This window comes from Equus caballus, chromosome 5 (genome assembly GCF_041296265.1).
Source record: "Equus caballus isolate H_3958 breed thoroughbred chromosome 5, TB-T2T, whole genome shotgun sequence".
Taxonomy (NCBI): domain Eukaryota; kingdom Metazoa; phylum Chordata; class Mammalia; order Perissodactyla; family Equidae; genus Equus; species Equus caballus.
Genome location: NC_091688.1, coordinates 40,959,126 through 40,977,407, shown reverse-complemented (window position 1 = coordinate 40,977,407; position 18,282 = coordinate 40,959,126). Strand labels below are relative to the sequence as shown.

The 18,282-nt window shown below is 40.2% G+C and overlaps 1 protein-coding gene and 2 non-coding genes across 5 annotated transcripts; all 3 read right to left on the bottom strand.

Moving 5' to 3' along the window:
- Nucleotides 1-246: 246 nt before the first annotated feature.
- KHDC4 (KH domain containing 4, pre-mRNA splicing factor) lies at nt 247-16,573 on the bottom strand. Of its 3 annotated transcripts, none has more exons than XR_001380813.3 (14): nt 16,344-16,573; nt 15,707-15,923; nt 12,745-12,873; nt 12,313-12,392; nt 10,380-10,432; nt 9,960-10,123; nt 8,972-9,183; nt 8,111-8,171; nt 6,558-6,615; nt 6,082-6,335; nt 4,189-4,368; nt 3,192-3,276; nt 2,421-2,512; nt 247-1,526 (listed from the first exon to the last, which is right to left on the bottom strand). XR_001380813.3 is itself a non-coding variant. In XM_001499401.4 (14 exons), the coding sequence occupies exons 1-14, from the start codon at nt 16,379-16,381 to the stop codon at nt 1,327-1,329; spliced, it is 1,851 nt and encodes a 616-aa protein (XP_001499451.1). In that variant the 5' UTR covers nt 16,382-16,573; the 3' UTR covers nt 247-1,326. The 3 variants fall into 3 exon arrangements, 2 of the variants coding, with proteins under 2 accessions (XP_001499451.1, XP_070124179.1); XM_001499401.4 differs by having other exon boundaries at nt 3,192-3,304; XM_070268078.1 differs by lacking the exon at nt 247-1,526 and having other exon boundaries at nt 1,595-2,512.
- LOC111773704 (small nucleolar RNA SNORA42/SNORA80 family) lies at nt 5,272-5,406 on the bottom strand. Its single transcript, XR_002808398.1, has one exon. It is a non-coding gene; the product is annotated as a small nucleolar RNA SNORA42/SNORA80 family (small nucleolar RNA).
- LOC111773706 (small Cajal body-specific RNA 4) lies at nt 9,538-9,666 on the bottom strand. Its single transcript, XR_002808400.1, has one exon. It is a non-coding gene; the product is annotated as a small Cajal body-specific RNA 4 (non-coding RNA).
- Nucleotides 16,574-18,282: the final 1,709 nt, after the last annotated feature.

The following is an 18,282-nucleotide window of genomic DNA, read 5'->3' as shown; positions in this document are numbered from 1 at the left end:
CATGTTCAATAAAGGAGAGCTAGAATACGAAATTGGAAAACATCCAGCATAATAATCCTTTGTTTTCATCTGGACTTTTAAGGGTTGACTTTGGAAAGTCATAAATCTCTCGGAACTGCCTGAAAACTTTTAGGTCCACATGTGCATTTTTCTGATGGGGTTATAATTTCATTATACTATGAGTAAAAAAGTTTATGAATTTTAGTGTAGGGTGGGTTGTGGAAGGAAAAACAGAAACCACAGGCAGAATATTTATACATTTATTTATAATGAAATTATGGTCTAAATATTTACAACATATAGGAAACCAGAGGATAAGTTTGTACAAAGCCAGCCTGCAAAGTATTCAAATGTGCAAAAATGACAGTTCAGTATCTCAAACTACTCCTGGTTCAGCAGACTAGCTCCTTCACTTTCACACATCAATATTTGATACAAAAAAGTTCTTTTGGCAAAACCTGTAATGCCAAGAAAAAGGACAAGTTGCAATTTCAGTCACTAAGTCCACCATCCTATTGCGAGCAGTCAAATCTCTCTATTTTAGCTGCAACCAGTTCTGAGAGAGACAGACCACTGTGTTTCGTTTCTGTGATGAGTTCTGACCAGCCTTTGAGCAGGTAGTTTTCTCTGACCCAGTTGAAGACAAGGAGCTTAGAAGAGCAATAAAAACAGCAATGGCTATCTGAGACAAGTGTGCCTGGAAGTGCCAGCTTTGGATCATCCCAATAAAAAGACACAATAAAAAAAATAACTTCATTTTCCTACCCAGGATCCAGCTATATCCGATAGTTTTAAATTAGTAAAACTGCATTTTCCAAAACAGAAAGAATCCAAAAATGAAATAGGGATGAGTTCTTATACTTAGCACTGAAAGGAAAAGGGTCTTAAAATCTTTTCCCCACTAATAAATAGTAAGGCTTTGTTTATAACCAGTTATTATCAAAATTCACCAAACAGTAATAAAATACAAATAAAACTTTATGTCAGAATAGGGGCTATTCATTTGGAAAAGGCTGGACCAGGTCAAATGTATATTGGAATGACCCTGTTGGGATGCTTTGTTGAACAAGCACATTTCACCAACTGTTAAAAAGCTTCTGAGACAAATTTGTGATTCTAAGTAAATTTTAACAGATGCTATGCCACTGCAGAAATAAGGATGTTTTAAAAAGAATGGAACTCCTTTAAGAAAGAGGACACGGCATCCCTAACTTCTGCAAAGGTCCAAGATGTTCCCAGTACTGGCCCCAGAGTCTTCTTAAATCAAATGCATGCATTATTGCTAAAGAAGAGTCACCGAGGGTCAAAACTCTGTTCCACTCCTTCCTACGGGGCCATCCAGAATGGCATCTGTTGTTTAGCTCGTGGTTGTGATGAAGGGTATTGATATCCCAAACTCCAGCCCTGTGGAAAACTACTTGCATTTTTATGACCTCCGTGTTCCTCCTCTTCATCAGATGAATCTGCAGCATAAGCCACCAAGCCAAATCCCTTTTCTGTAGTTTTCATCTTCTTGACCGGATAATCTAGAATAGAGAAAAACAACCCCAACCCCATTCCCCACCAAGGAAAAAAAAAAAGATAATACCATAAATTCGTTAATAAAAAAAAGATGTTAATTGTAAGTGGTTAGTTGGACACCATTTTGAGGTCACAGGGTCATGGTCACCCAAAAACGTTGAAGATCACAGGAAAAACAGCACCAGCATCAGCAAATGTGAATCCACCAGAACCATGTAAGAAAACAGAGAAAGAAAAAAGAAACACAAAAAAAAAAAGAAAAAAGAAAAAAAAGGAAAGTTAGCAAGTGAGTCTCTGGAGGCTATTTCACCTTTTAAAGAGTTAAAAGAAAAGAAGTTAAGAAAAGAAAAAAACTTATTTTCTTCTGTTCGTTTTTATGACGACTACGGGCAAAGAACAAAAACAATCCCATGTACCTCTACAGGAATTAGAGTTCTGGGATACGAGTAAGCAACATTTTTTATAACAGCCACAGGCTGACCATTCCCGACGAATAGAGCTATGAAGGGAGACAGGGCTCAGCTCCCAACACAAAGAAAAATCCGTATTTATTAAGTCTGTATCAGATTACCTCCAGGTATTCAGACAACAAAGACAACAAAATTTTGAAATGACCTACCAATCATTAGTATTTCCTAGGTTTTTAATGTCACTGATGCTACGTATAAAATATAAGTCGACTGACTCTTTTCTAGACACACGTCGGTTGAAAATATAAGGCTGTGTAACTATATGCTGTCCATATAAATAAAAAAAAGGTATTCTCATTAGCCAGTACGTTATAGAGGTTGGATTAAACACGTGAATGAGTCAGACCTGAATGAACATCAGATTAGAAAACTAATAGCTTAAGACCAGTCTTAGCCACTCCCTTGTTCCCCCAGCTACACCTTACTCACCATGGCTCCCCGTTAAGGTCCCAGATCCATTCCTTTCATCAGACTCTGTTTTTATTCCAGTCACTGGAAAGGCTGGTGGAGGCATCAACTGCCTGTTAGAATAAAAAAAATGAAGTAGTCTTTCAGACAAATTCAATCAATCTTTAATTTCTCCAGTAGATAAGAAGTAGGATAAACAATACAGTCTACAGATAATCTTTCGAGTTTTTTAACCATTAATTTCAACTCTTTGCACCAGACCCCCTACCCTTCAAGCTATTATCAAGTTATAAGATCACAAGTCCTGTCCACAGAGCCAGGCCATGCCAAAAATAGAATGAACCGTAGTGGGAAGTCAGCTCCCTCTTATGAAGTCTAATATTATAATATAGGAAAGGAGAATTCATTGGATGGCAGGCTGAACTCCCATTCAAGTACCCCCATCCATGATATTCTATGATTCTAAGTAGCAAAAATGGCTTGATTGTGTAACACTTCTGTTACTGCCTACCCTTAGGAAAATGGCCAAGAGGCAAACAATGAGAGTAAAGGAAGATGCCTGACTAAGCATGTTGTGAATTATCCAAAGCTGAATGTAACTCCTCCTAAGACTGTGAAAGGCAGATCGTTACATTTTCCATTACTGCATCAATTATAACAAACAGGGGCTTGTTTGATCCAAATGATTTCACTTTAGTTTTAGAACATGGAAGCTCATATCAATGATCATTATTCCCACTAATGGTGCAAATATTTGAATATACTCATATAATTATGTTTCAATCAACTCACCTGTCCCTCTCTCGCTCTTTGCCTGAGGAACTTGCCGGCTTCGATCCTGCACCTTCAATCTCATTCTGACTGGAGAAGCCTGTACCTAAATTAGTCATATGAATGGGTCCATGCTATGAGCAGAAAAATACAGTGGCATTAGCAAATCTACAACTGCTGTATTGACTTTAGCTCCTTAATGTAACTGACAAGTGCCTCATCTTTCTGATACACTGCAGTAAGCTGCACTACATAGCTCTTTGGGATCTGGAGTATAACTATAGCTGAAGTAGAGATGATTTTTCTCTGGAGGACTTGGTCAGGGATGTTATGATTCATTATGCTATGTCTATTTTCAACTATCCATAATCGGTTGGAATAAACCTACTATAAACTACAAAAATGTTTCAAAGTTTATTTCAAAGAATGCTTCAAGGATTCTAGCAAAAAGTAAAGATGCTTTCCCAGTGAAATAAAACTGCATCAAAACTACACGCTTTAATAATCTTTAAAAAACTCTAGTGAATGACTGTGTTTATTACTATGTCTAAGCACAGAATCACTCCATTTCTGGCCGCCTTTTTTTGGAGGGGAAAAGAGAACAGTAAATTGAAAGCCAAGGTTTTCAATACAAACCATATATTGGTAGAATATTAGCTTTTGGTGAGATGTGTAGGGAAGTAAGAACTATCAGAGGCTTTCAAGAGTCTGTTGTATGAATAAGAGGAAGTGCAGAACTCTACAGAACTCCTTCCAGATGCTGGTCATAGGAGATTCTCTCTAGGTGAAAGCTTTGTATTTTCTTATCACTCTGACCCCAAAGACAAAACCCACCCAAAGGGAATCACTCTCGTTTCCAATTAATCCCCCAAGGATAAAAACCTAATCTAAATGGATTCCAGAAGGCAGAAATCCTAGCACTGGGAGGACAGTTGATATAGATGTGAATTTATCTTTCTTTAAAGGGAGAATATAGTAGGATAAGATGAGGAAAGTAAGACAGGGTATTTTATTTAACCTGGTATCCAAGAAGTCCAGATTCTTGTTCATCTGGTAGCTCCTCTGTGAATCGCCTCTTCTGTGCCTGGGGTTGAGTTGGGAGTGGGGGCTGGGGCTGGGGCGGGGGCTGGGGCTGGGGGCCAGCAGGCAAGGCAGTTTTGACAGGAGCAGCAGGAATAAAAGGCCCACTCATCGGACTCTGGGACCAAAACAAACCAAAGGGAAAAAGGTGTGAGGACGTCCAACTAATGAATAAGTAAACAATGATTACAATATACTCTAATGATCAGTATGTATCAGACGAATCTTTCATCCTCCAGTCCTTAGTTTCCTCTATACATAATTTGGTAACAGTATCGCCTAGCCTTCCCACCCTCATGGGAGGGAAACATGAAATTGACAATCTCTACAGTGCTTTGAACTCTCAGGAAAAACCGGTTGTGCATTTGGGCTCTTAGGAGCAAACACGACCATTAACAAACAATAAAAACTCCAGCCACTTACTTAGTTCAGAAGTTATCAAGCAAGAACATTCTCTTATTTAAAGCCCTTAAATCAATGTGATTAGCTCTTTCGGGGATCACAAATCCTGCTAATGTTTGTGGCAAAGGCAACTTCATCTACCACTTCCATGGATAAGCTGTTAAGTCAAAAGCAAGGCTGTCTAATGTTTCATGAGGTTGTTCCAAAAAGGAATAAGGGGTGACCAAAAGACAATATATATTAGAGAAGACAAGCACTTCTAAAAGGAAAACTCTTATTACCAACAGCTAATACTTATGACTGCTTGGATCATTTTACTTAACCCTTGCAACTCTTTCAGATATTATCATTATGCCCATTTTATATCTAAAGAAAACCAAAGCCTGGATAGGTTAAGTTATATCCCAAGATCATACAGCTCAAAAATGGGAAAGCATGACAAACCCTGGCAGTCTATCTCTAAACCCCAACTCTTAACCACTCTGCTATATTGCTTCCAAATTACAAAACAGTGTGGCTCAAAGCTGGAGAACTATAGCTCTGCCTAAATATAAAAAGTAAAATAAGTATGACTAGGGACCACAAACAGAATTTAGTTCACCAGCCCTTCTTCATTTCACACTGTACAACCCCCTTCAGTGCTCACAGCCCACAGATAAGGAGGCTGGGCAATGGTTCGAGGCTGCAGTTTACTCTTGCATGGGTACACTATGAGAGGCCCACAGAAGGGCCTGCCATAAATCCATTACCATGCTCTCTGCCTTGTCTCTAAGGACTGTATATAATCTACCTAGATGACCCGGCCACCAACTGTTTTCCTAAAATTCTAGTTTCTTTTATACTAGCTTTCCTGATCCTTAAGTTTGGAAAGTTCACATCTCTTGGCCTAGGAACACCTGTACATAGTATAATATTTCTAAGACTAGTGTCTCAGTCCCAATCATTTAGAGGTGTGGAATAGGCCAGTGCCCTTGAGCCAGACACAGGCAAATGATGGCCCAGAGTACGGCCAACTATGATTCTGGCCTGCCACCTGTTTTTGTAAATCAAGTTCTACTGGAACACAGCCATTCATTTGGTATTGTCCACGGCTGCTTTTGTGCTCCGATGGAGTGCAGTAGTTATAGCAGACTGTACAGCCCACAAAGCCTAAAATATTTACCATCTAGCCCTTTATAGAAAGCTTACCAACTCCTGCTGCTATTCGGTGTCAAGACTTGTGAAACCAACCGTAAACTTCAGGATGAATACGCACATGTACACCCTATCTCAAGGAATTCAGGTGGTTTGGTGGTGGGAACACAGGAAGACAATATAAAATACCTCACATTACATATCATTTCTGAATACCACCACCACATTCCCACCCCTTGCCTGCCCCAGTTTTTCCTAATTCAAAGGCATCATGTTTCATATCCTTGCATCCTACCTGTCCAGTGCTAGCAGGAGGCTGCACTTGTGTTATCGGGTATTGTGTTGGCACGGGGGGGACTCCAGTAGGTAATGCTGGCAAGACTCCAGGTGCCAATGAAACAGCTGGTGGCACTATGCTTGGTACTCCATAAGGAGGTTGAACTGGCTGCTGAGGAGGGGGAACAACAGGGTAACCAGACTGATAGCCATTGGATGGATAATATGGTGGTTGAGGAGGGACACTACTTATAGCAGAGGGTTGTGTATAGCCTGAGGGGGAAGAAAAAAAGTGTTTAATCAGCTGCAGCAGAATGAGACATTTTAGCTGAATATTAAACTTAATCTCTAGGGAAGAATAACACTGAGGCATGAATTACCCTAAGTTGAAGGGAACATTATTAGTGCCCTGGCACAGTTAGGCTAGCCTCAAGTATATTTTATGCATAAATCTCACTACCAAAACATTTTTTAAACACTTCAAGACACACCCACCTGGTAAAGGTACAGCAGTATTAATCTGATTCACAAATCTAGAGTATTCACCATGAACCTGAAAGAGAAGGGACAAAATTAATATGAGACAGTCCCAATGCACTGAGTATTTATAAAGATCCAATTCTACAATTCAGGACCAAAGCAATTAGGAATTGAAATATTTCCATCGATGTTTCAATCAAATTCAGACTTGTTTGATCTAAATTTTAATATGGCACACCTATAAATTAAGCCAGGTTTCGGGAATCAGGAGCATGGACATCAGGAGCATCCTAAATCCTCCAAACTAGATCCAATTCTGGGGTACAAATCATTCAGAGTGCCACAGAAACTAAGCAGTTATGCAATTTCTAAGTTGTCAGTGTAACTGTTGAGAATTCATTCATTCTTTTATCTGCTGGGTGACTTGTTCTCAAGGAGCTCATGGTTTAATAACGGTTTAGCACGGCCCCTCTCCAGTTCTTCATTATTAGCATCTTACTAAGTCCATAACTTCAAGTAGCAACAAAGAAACAGATGGGGAATGGTCAGGGAAGTTATCTGGTATAAGAGATGGTAAATTAGGTTATCTCACAAAAGCAAAGTAAACAACAGCTTCCCAAAAGGGCACCATTAAATACCAAATAACACAAGGTTGAACATATTCAACTCCCAAACCTGATATCCTTTAGGTGATATATAAACAACCCTATGATTTAATTTTTGGTTATTTGATTACAGAATGAAAAGAATGAATAATCAAATAAGCAAGTATCCCAAAGGCAATGCTAACTGGTTTAAACTATTACAGCTCTAGCTTTACTTTAGCTAAAGCTAATATTAAAAAGAATTTGAAATGCCCATCATAAATGACTTGACCAGGATTAAAAGTAATATTTAAACAGCTGAAAACATTAAGATTTTATGATACTAATGTAATATAGATTTCAAAATTGCATATTGAAACAGCGCCTGAAGAAACGCATACCAACTGTGACTCTGGCTAGGGGAGTTTGACTTCCTTATAGAGAATGGTAGTTGCTGTAATGGTGTAGTGGTTTGAATAGTGTCCCCCTCAAAACTCACGTCTTCCCAGAACCTCAGAATGCGACCTTATATATTTTGGAAACAAGGTCTTTGCAGATGTAAGCAGTTAAGATGAGGTCATACTGGATTAGGGTGGCCCCTAAATCCAACAACTGGTACCCTTAGAAAAGGAGACAGACACAGAAATACAGGGAAGGCCAGATGAAGATGACAGCAGAGATTGAAGTCATGTTGATACAAGGCAAGGCAAGGACTGCAGGCAATCACAAGAAGCTAGGACACAGGCATGGGATGGCTGTTCCCTCACAGCCTCCAGAAGAAATCAACCCGGCCCACACCTTGATTTCGGACTTCTTGCTCCCCAAACTGTGAGAAAGTAAATTTTTGTTGTGTAAGTCACCCAAGTAGCAGTAAATTTGTATGGCAGCCTAGGAAACTAATATAGGTGGGAAAAATAGCTAAGACACAATCCAAAATGGCAGCAGCTCTTCTGAATGAGTATCAGACAGACAAATATAACTCACTGTTTGCAAGAGATTCTCACAGAGCTTCTTGGCAGCAGCCAGACCTTCTGGTTTGGGATGACTGCAAAGAAAAAAGAAACAAAAATTCAAAGAGGAGAAAAATAAAAGCTAAAGAATTCTACTTTCATTTTGCATGCAGTTTTATAAATTGAATATAGTCAATGCAGCACAAATCTAAGCTTCTGAAAATCACAAAATAGGAACACAAAATGTCAGAGAAGTCCTTTAAGATATAACTGGTATCATCACCACAAATATTTTCTTGGTCTTTTTCTGAATAGTGATACTTCTTGATATAAAGAAAAGATATTTAAAATATTGTCATAGGTTTAAACGAAAATTATTTTAGGCTCATCACAGCTCATTTTAGGATCACACACTTGCGTAAAACCCAGGGACTTGAATACTAAAAAGAGAATTCCACCTTCTACTTCAACAATTTTTAAATAGCTTTTTTTTTCTTTTTGAGGAAGATTAGCCCTGAGCTAACACCTGCTCCCAATCCTCCACTTTTGGCTGAGGAAGACTGGCCCTGAGCTAACATCCGTGCCCATCTTCCTCTACTTTATATGTGGGACGCCTACCACAGCATAGCTTGCCAAGCGGTGCCATGTCTGCACCTGGGATCCGAACCGGCAAACCCCAGGCTGCCAAAGTGGAATGTGCGAAGTTAACCACTGCGCTACCGGGCCAGCCCTAATTCAACAATTTTTATTAACTAATCATAAAGCGATTAAGTGTTTACCTTAGTTCCTTATGTTACTACTGATTAAGCCCATTTTCTCTTACTCCTGAATCATTCCTGCCTGTACTGGTAAGTTGAACAAGGATTCAAACGTCTTCAGCCCCATCCATTCATACCTGATGTAAATATACATAGGTTCAAAAGCTTCTCGGCCAGATGCTGGTTCAATGCAGCCTGAACCTTTGCCTCGTAGGAAGACTTTGGCACCTGTTTCAATCTGAATGTGCTGCAAATAGGAGCAGCCTGGACCTTCCACTTTCTCCTTCACATTAAAAGTGGGCACAGCATGTTCTAGACCCACGAACAATTTATCTTGAACATAATGCATCTGTAGAAGAACACAATAGCCCAGATTAAACAGAGAATACGTAATTAAATCCTAATCTTGATATTAAGCAAAACACTTTAATCTTCCAGATACTTTTAATAGCTTCCAGAATAAGGACCCCTATAATTTCTAGCAAGAGTCCATAAACATAAACACTACTAAGAAGCTTAATTTAAGCAAAAACTACATATTCCATGTACCTACCTACAACACTAACACCTTACTCTGTTCAGCAAAATCTATTTAAGAGAGAAAAACCCAAGATCAAACAATGAGTAAGCATACCCACTTCCCTTGACTAATTTATGTTAATAAGAAATCATGGCAAAGACAGTCTCCTGTAAAACTGGAGTGGAGTGTTGGGTAGTACAGTCAGCCCTGTGATACTCTCCAATAAGGGCTGCTCTCTCCAACCCCTTTTTCTAGGAGGATTGTATCAGCCGAGTCTTGCTTCATCAGACTCAGCCTTCTTAGTCCTCCAGCTGCCATCAAGTTTGCAAGTATAAATTCAGACCACTAACTTCAAAATGTACAATGTGCATACTCTTTGATCTATCAATCCTCTTCCTAGAGGATATCACTATAAAGAGATGTGCGCTCAGCTGTTCATTACATCTTGGAAACCTAAATGGTCCCTTAACAAGATAGCAACAGCGGGTAACTTTCAGATTGGAATTTCAGGATTTTATTATTTTCTTCATACTTTCTGTATTACTTGGCACACATCATTTTTACAGAAATGATAAAGCACTTAATAATCTCTCCACAAAACATACCCCTGACTGGAAGGGAGGCTTCTGGCTAACAGCTGGAGACAGCTGTGCAATAGGCGCTGGCTGGTGATAGACAGTGACTGTTGCCCCATTAAAAGTTGGACTCGTCCCTGTGGCAGCCTTGACCACCCCATTGGTGATGATTTCTTTGATTCGGTTTACAGCTCCTACGGAAAAACACAGATAGGAAGATACTATACCAAAGAATTGAATGAACTGATTAGTACCCAGTGATAAATGCAAGCCAACGCTCAAGCATTAACTCATTTTATAGATCACCCAAGTATTTCGCTCCCCATGCATATCCATGAGTAGTTCATAAATAAGAGGAAAACATTCAGGAACAGCCTGCTAATTTATTACATACAGGTCTCTACTTTGCCCTTCACAAAAAGCGATATGTGAGCCAAAAACATTACTTACTGTCCACTAACTCCCGTGTCTGGCCCTGAACGTGAAGATATAATGGACGATCCCTATAAAGAGAAATATAAAGATGATCTCAAACTGGTCCTAACCAAAAGAGCCAAATGGGTCTTCAAATGTAATTTGCAATGTTTAAAGTTTCCAAACAAGTAAAAGGGACTATATACGTAATAACAGCTATTGCTAGTTAATTTCTAAGAACATGGTTTAACAGCCGGTAAATGAATAAAATTTTCTGGTTATCCATTCATGTGAGCCTAAAGTTAACTGGCTCACTTATGGATCAAATCTGTTCTTATGGGCTCATGAACATTAATATCCAGTCAGAGGAGAAAACCAGTGTTTGAGAACAGAATTCCCTTTTGTTAGTTATCTAATAGGTTATGGGTAAATCGGCTCTTGGCTGCCCAAATTAATGGGTCCAGAGTGATGCTGGTGGGGCTGGCCCGGTGGCGCAGCAGTTAAGCGTGCATATTCCGCTTCTTGGCGGCCCAGGGTTCACCGGTTTGGATCCTGGGTGCGGACACGGCACTGCTTGGCAAAAAGCCACGCTGTGGTAGGCATCCCACGTATAAAATACAGGAAGACTGGCAGTAGTTAGCTCAGGACTAATCTTCCTCAAAAAAAAAAAAAAAGCGATGGTGGCATATAGATAAATTTCTTTAACGGCCTACACCAACTGAGAAGACTCTTTAGATTCTAAATGTAAAGTAGCTTAGATTCAGATTTTTTTTTTTTTAAAGATTTTATTTTTTCCTTTTTCTCCCCAAAGCCCCCCAGTACAAAGTTGTATATTTCTCGTTGGGGGTTCTTCTAGTTGTGGTATGTGGGACGCTGCCTCAGCGTGGTTTGATGAGCAGTGCCATGTCTGCGCCCAGGATCCGAACCAACAAAACACTGGGCCGCCTGCAGCGGAGCGCGCGAACTTAACCACTCAGCCATGGGGCCAGCCCCGCTTAGATTCAGATTTTGATTATAATAATAGAGAAAGTGATCAATAACCATACAGTAAATAAAAAGCTGTACGTAGAAAATAACTCTTTAAAGACAAAAATGTTCAAAACAGCAACTAGCACATACACAAAGTTGAAATACACTCTTGGTTTGGGGAGCAAATTTTGGCTCCTAATTATATTCGGTTTAAGCCAATGTTAAAAACGTTGCATTACCTCAAGTACCTTTCCTCAAAAACTAAATAATGGAAGCGATGAAACTAAATTGAGATGAAATCTTTACATGGATAACCTATAACCATCATAGAGGCATTAAGGAGCTTGATTAAAAAAATTTTTCTACAGGGAGATGACAACAAAACATGAGCCCATTTCTTGAAAGAAATATTTCCAGATATTCAGAAATATACTCATTAAATATTCAGAGTTCAGAAGTATACTCATTAAATGTTAACATTTGGGGCAGGCCCGGTGGCACAGCAGTTAAGTTCGTGTGTTCTGCTTCGGCAGCCTGGTGTTCACCGGTTCAGATCCCGGGTGTGGACCTACACACTGCTTGTTGAGCCAAGCTGTGGCAGGCATCCCACATGTAAAAAGTAGAGAAAGATGGCCACGGATGTTGGCTCAGGGCCAGTCTTCCTCAGAAAAAGAAGAGGATTAGTGGCAGATATTAGCTCAGGGCTAATCTTCCTCAAAAAAAAAAGTTAATTATTATCTTCTTTTACACTTCATGTAATCTGTTTCCTCTAATAAAACCATTAATTGTGAAATAAAAAACCAAAGAACAATAGGATAAATAGCTGCCAACACTTCTTACATCTGTTGGAGATGTCCCAAATTCTGCAATAAAGCATATATACACACACACACATATATATATGAAGCTACTAACCAAACATTTACACATATTCCCTAAGAGTGAAAAATACGAAACATACGTCCAATCCTTCTTCAAGGCAGAGGACATGCATACATACCCTGGTCCTACTTTGGCCTTCTCCTCAGTTGTCATGAACCTCCCTCGAGTTGACACTGCAGCCCCACTAAGTCGGCTGATCTAAAAAGCAAACATCTTATTAAAACGATGATGTGGCAATTGACTGATTTCAATGACAGGTAACAGGATAGATTTTCCCTATTCATTCACTCCACCAATAAAGCAGGAGTGAGTTCTCGCCCATATCTGAAATTTCAGTTCCATTGCTTCCTACTCAAACCAACCCAGGTCTCTTCACCTTCACTAAGATGTTCCTCTGCAATTAAATTAAACCCAATCCTGACTTTGGAGACTATGACCCACCCAAACCCACTAATAAATATCTGACTCTTGTTTGTCTGTTTAGAGGTCTTGTCCTCCCGAAACTACACCCACCCACCACCTTCCCCAAAGAAGCCCAACATCTTCACACCTCATCTTGGGTCTGTCCTCGAGTCAGCAAGTTCCTACACGTGAGAGGCACATCATTGATCTCTACTTCAGCGACCACCAGGTCATCCTTGCTTTTATTGCTAGTTAGGCCTTTGCCAGGGGCCTGAAGCTACAAAAAGAGAAATCAGATTAAAAAGTTTAGAAGACGAAATATCTTTTTTTTGTCTAATTGTTGTCAAACGCCCCTTCCCATGTACCACCGCCTCCCTACCTTTCCTTTTACCTGTCTGCAAACATACTTGGAAATACTCCTTGGTCATTCTTCGTAAGTGAGATAACAAGCAAAGAAAACCTCACTAAAATGACACCCGGTAGTCAACTTACTTGAAGGCCATCATTAGATTTCTCTATAACCGTGGCTGTGTACGCATTTTTATGATCATATAATTACAGAAACTCTATGGACCAGAACCTGCAATCTCCAAAGGGAAAGCTAAAGGGTCGAGTTATGACCCTTTACAACTCAATCAGCTAGCTGTATGTGTAGTAAAATACAGGGTAGAGCTAACACTCAGTGCAGAGTCCAAGAAGTCATACATCTCATTCAGGCAATAGAAAGTTGCCTTTGTGTCAACACTATCGTCACAACACATCAAATTCAACTAATTCCATCCTTGCAACGATCTCAAAAACCCTTAAATTGTATCTAATTAACATCTTATTACTCCCTTTATTAAGGAAGAACAAACAGAATAGACAGACAGCCAGGTAAGATCCCAAAATCTGATCTAGTTTTTCTCAACTTAAACTACAGGCAATTCCAGATAGCTGGATTTGAGTGCTACCTGAAAAAAATCTTAATCTCAAAATGGCCTTCTTCCACCCTTAGCTACCCTGGACCAATGTCTAGCAAATCTGCTCAAGGAAGGTAAAACACAGATTCTTTGTGCATTAGGTGCATTTTTAAAATGAGGAGGCAAACTAAATAGACTTGACATCATCTCTTTACTTCTGCTTAGCCCTTTTCAGTATGCATTTACACATCTTATCTCACTGAATCCTTTCTTTTCTGAGGAAGATCAGCCCTGAGCTAACATCTGCTGCCAAGCCTCCTCTTTTTGCTGAGGAAGACTGGCCCTGAGCTAACATCCGTGCCCACCTTCCTCCACTTTATATGTGGGATGCCTGCCACAGCATGGCTTGATAGGTGGTGGCTAGGTCCACACCGGGCATCTGAACCAGTGAACCCTGGGCCAGCGAAGCGGAGTGCACAAACTTAACTGCTGCACCACTGGGCCAGCCCCACACTGAATCCTTATGGTCACCTTTAAAGGCATATATTAGTGTTGTCCTACAAAACTTTCTTTGATGACATAAGCATTCTCTATCTGGCAGCCCAACATGTGTGCCACTAGCCACATGTCCACTAAGCACTTGAAATGTGGCTAATGTGACTGAGAAACTAAATTTTAAATTTTATTTTTAATTCAAACAGCCACATGTGGCTAGTATCCACTGTACCGGACTGCACAGGTAATTATTACTATCAATTCCATTACAGATGAGGACAGAGACTAAAGATGTCAAAGCCACACAAACAATACCTGGGATTCTGGGTTTCAAACCTAGGTATTCTGATTCTAAACCCAGCGTTTATGTACCATGCTGCCTCCTGCTGAGTTTACTATTTTAGACTACCTTTTAGAGGAAAAGAGTAAGTCTAAGTGATTAACACCAGTAGGAAGGGTTTTAATATTTAAGGAGCATTCCATCTCCATCAGTGTGCTTTTAATGTTTCCTTGTAGACCTTAGAAACAGACACGTGACTCACACCATCTTTGCAAACTACAAAACTACTATGAACAATGAACTTCCAATTCACTAAAAGTTCTCACTAATTCTGCAGAACTTGAATATTTAAGCATCCAGACAGGTTATGGCCTACTGATAAACATTCTGCTGATGTTATCTACTAATGAACTGGAAGGCCTGTAAAGAACTTCATTTTCTTTTTTTCAGCTTTAATGAGGTATAATCAACAAAAATTATACATATTTAAGGTGTATAACTTGATGTTTTGATACACGTACACATAGTGAATTGAACATATCCATCATCTCACATGAACTGCATTTTCAAACACAGGAACTTGTCACTTCATAGGTACCATGGAAGGCAAACTTTAACTTAAGCCAAAAGAATTTTTTTCAAATAATAATTACAATGGAATGGGCTGCCTTGGAACACAAGGAATCCTCTGAATCTACAGGCTTTCAAGGAAAAGCTGAACACCCAAGTGTCTGAGCTGACTCTGAAGTCAGATCTGTGCCTACCATTTATAGACCTTGGACAAGTTACTTTACATTCACGACCCTAATTTTCCTCATCTGTAAACTACTGACAATAATCCATTCCACGGAACTGCTGTAAGGATTTTAAGCGCAAAGCATGCATTCTAGCAGTAAAAACAGCCACTGTACTCATTATCCTGTAGAAAGATTCTTGCATTCTATGAAATGACCAAATAATTTCCTCAAATAATGTGAAAACAGCAAAACAACCCATATATAAATTATTCACTTTAGTTCATGTTTAATTGTACTTTAGTTAGGCAGTCACTAAAAATCTGAATCTATAGATTCTAATTAGAGTCCATGTTTTAAAGCTCGCTTGCTTTACCTGAACTTCTCTTTTGACTTTAGGGAAGTCATGTATCAAAAACGATTATTAAACCATTGCTTTCAATGATTATATAGATAGAACCTGAGCTGAACTAAGAAACAAAATGAGCCATTTGGTCCAGAAATGTAATCAGTCCAATCAAAATTGCCTCCTAAAAACAACCGGGAAACTATCATCTGATATATTCCAAAACTAAGTGATGTTGAAGTTACTGTATCCCCCGTTTTCTCCTTCATTAACACAACGATTGTCAGATTACAGAATTACAAAATAACCTGAATTAAATGAGCAATTAGCAGAGTCCCTTTAACTCCAAATACCTTCTCAGCAGCATTCTGAGTTGGTTTCAGCTTTCCTTTGGCCATGAGCATGGCATTGATCTTGGCAGCCACAGCAGCCGCAGCATCCAAGGCTCCGGAGGGAGCAGCTGTGGAGCCCCCAGGGCTTCCCCCACTGCTGGTAACCTCCCCACCTGGGGCCGCCGGTGGGAGGAAGAGAAGGGGGGCTGGAGCTGGTTGGTCCCATTTGCTGCGGCGCCTACAGGAAGTAAAAGGAAAATATTGGGACCCAAAGCTTTTATTTATATTATTTTCCCTTAATACACCTTAGCACCCCATCTCCTTAAATAGATAATTCCTGCACTATTTCCCCAAATGTTCCCTTCTTTCAACCCTTTTCCAGAATCTACTTCCTTTCTACTCCACCATCTCTATCAGAAGATCCCACTCGTCCCTCATGACCTCGTCCTTCCGAAAGTCCCTGCTTTCCTCCGCCCTCTGATCCCCGTCGGCCGTTTTCAGGGCCCCAGGCCTGTCACCATCCTTCTCCCCAAAACTCCGGCCTTCCAGTATGTACACTCGCCACTGAAGCGCCCCGCCACCCATGCGCATCTTCCCATGGTCCCTCCGCCCCCCCGCGCCCCATGCTCGCTGCGAGGCCCTCGCCGAGAAGCTTTACCCGCCGGCTCCAGGATGTGTCGCGCTCCCCGCGGACATGGCGACCGGCTCTGCTCAACCACCCGCCAACTACCCCACTACCACCTTACCGTCACTTCCGCCCCCAACGCCCTTACGCACAGCCTCTTCCGGTCGTGAGGCAGGGCGCTTCCGGTGAGAACGTCTATTCCGATTGGACTCTCGGTGATTTCAAGGCGTCTGGCTTTCTCGGAGACAGGCAGGGTGTGATCTTCCTGCTTGCGCCTTGCCCTAGAGGAAGATGGCTGCTAAGTCTCATATCAAGGCGGAACGGCGCGAGGAGAATCCATTTTTGTTATGGGCAAGTCGGTAGCCTAGAAGACAATACGCATGAGTCAGGGAGTTAAGCAGGTTTTTCCCCAAATTCAGCTACGTTCCTTTGGAGTCCCAGCCTCTGATCGGAGAGAGAGCTTTTCTGCGACTTTTGCCCACTTCAGGTTACAGTTACCTATTTAGGAAAAGGGAAATGATTCGTCCCAAAGGTCATTTGAAGAGTTTCTCTTTTTTTTTCATTCCTCTGCGCCAAGCAGTGTTTGAAGAGCAGGGCATATAAGGATGTAAAGATAAGTAAGCCGCGGGTCCTGCCTTTCTGGCACTCACACTGTGGCGGGGTAGGCACGCGGGCAAATACATATAATAGGGTTGTATAATAAGCAAAGGTGAAGAAGATGAAATGTTCATCTTGGTGGGGCTTTAGACGCAGGGATTTCAAAGAAACGGAAGCTGAACAGGCTGGATGAGGGCTGGAGAAGTGGTGATCCAGAGTAAGTTATGAAACATCCTGCTTTGGGATCTACGTACTTCGAGTTGGACTGGCTAGAGTGTAGGGGCCAGATCACGAAAAGTCTTCGCCCTGAATGCTGAGGTGTGTTTGAGGTGCTTGTGAAAGCCAGCGATTTCCAACATATGGGGTTTCTGGTAGCTGCAAGGAGTATTTAGATCGAATAAATAAAACACAATGCTATTTTTCAAATAAGTTTACATTCTGATATGATTAATAGAATACAAATTCATTAAAAACCGAATTTATAGTGTTTTCCTTTCAGCATTTAATAAATTTCCATACAAATGCCACGTTTATCATAGAGGAAACGATGTGTGTATAAATATATATAAAATGTATTTCTTCATTCTTTTCTGTTGCATTGATCTATTTGTTCCTTTGCTATACTGTTTTTATTACAATAATTCTACATTTTAATATTTTAATAGCTGTTAGGGCGAGGCAATTCTCATTCTTCTTCTGTATTTCCTTGCCTATTCTGACAGGTGTACTTTTCAAATGAATTTTAGATTAAGCAGCATTGTTTTTCTTTTGCTTCATCTCCCCAAAACACAACGCTGTTGGGATTCTGATTGAAAATACATTGTGTTTATTTTTTCCTTTATTTAAAATTGAGATATAGTTAATATACCATAAAAGTTACTCTTTTTAGAGGGTTACTTTAAGTGTACAGTTCAGTGGGTTTTAGGGTATTCACAAGGTTGTGAACCATCACCATTATCTAATTCTAGCTCATTTTCATTACCCCCAAAACAACCCTGCACCCATAGGCAGGCAGTTCCCATTTCCCCCTGCCACCAGCCAATGGCAAACTCTAATTTACTTTCTGTCTCTATGTATTTGTCTATTCTGGACATTTCGTATAAATGGAATCATAGACTATGTGACCTTTTGTATCTGGCTTCTTTCACTTAACATGTTGTAGCATCCATGTTGTAGCATGTATCAGTACTTCATTCCTTTTTATGGCCAAATAATATTCCATGGTATGGATATACCACAATTTGTTTCTAGATATTTGGATTGTTTCCACTTTTTGGCTGTTATGAATAATGCTGCTATGAACATTCGTGTACAGGTTTTTGTGGGAATACATATAGTTTCAGTTCTTTTGGGTATATAACTAGGAATGGAATTT

Excerpts from the sequence above, each read along its gene's own strand:
- KHDC4 (XM_001499401.4), bottom strand. The coding sequence starts at position 16,381 with ATGTCCGCGGGGAGCGCGACACATCCTGGAGCCGGCGG. Across the intron at positions 12,393-12,744 it reads GAGGACAGACCCAAGATGAG|ATCAGCCGACTTAGTGGGGC; the intron begins GTGTGAAGATGT and ends TTTGCTTTTTAG. Across the intron at positions 3,305-4,188 it reads CTGGACTTCTTGGATACCAG|CATGGACCCATTCATATGAC; the intron begins GTTAAATAAAAT and ends TTCTGCTCATAG.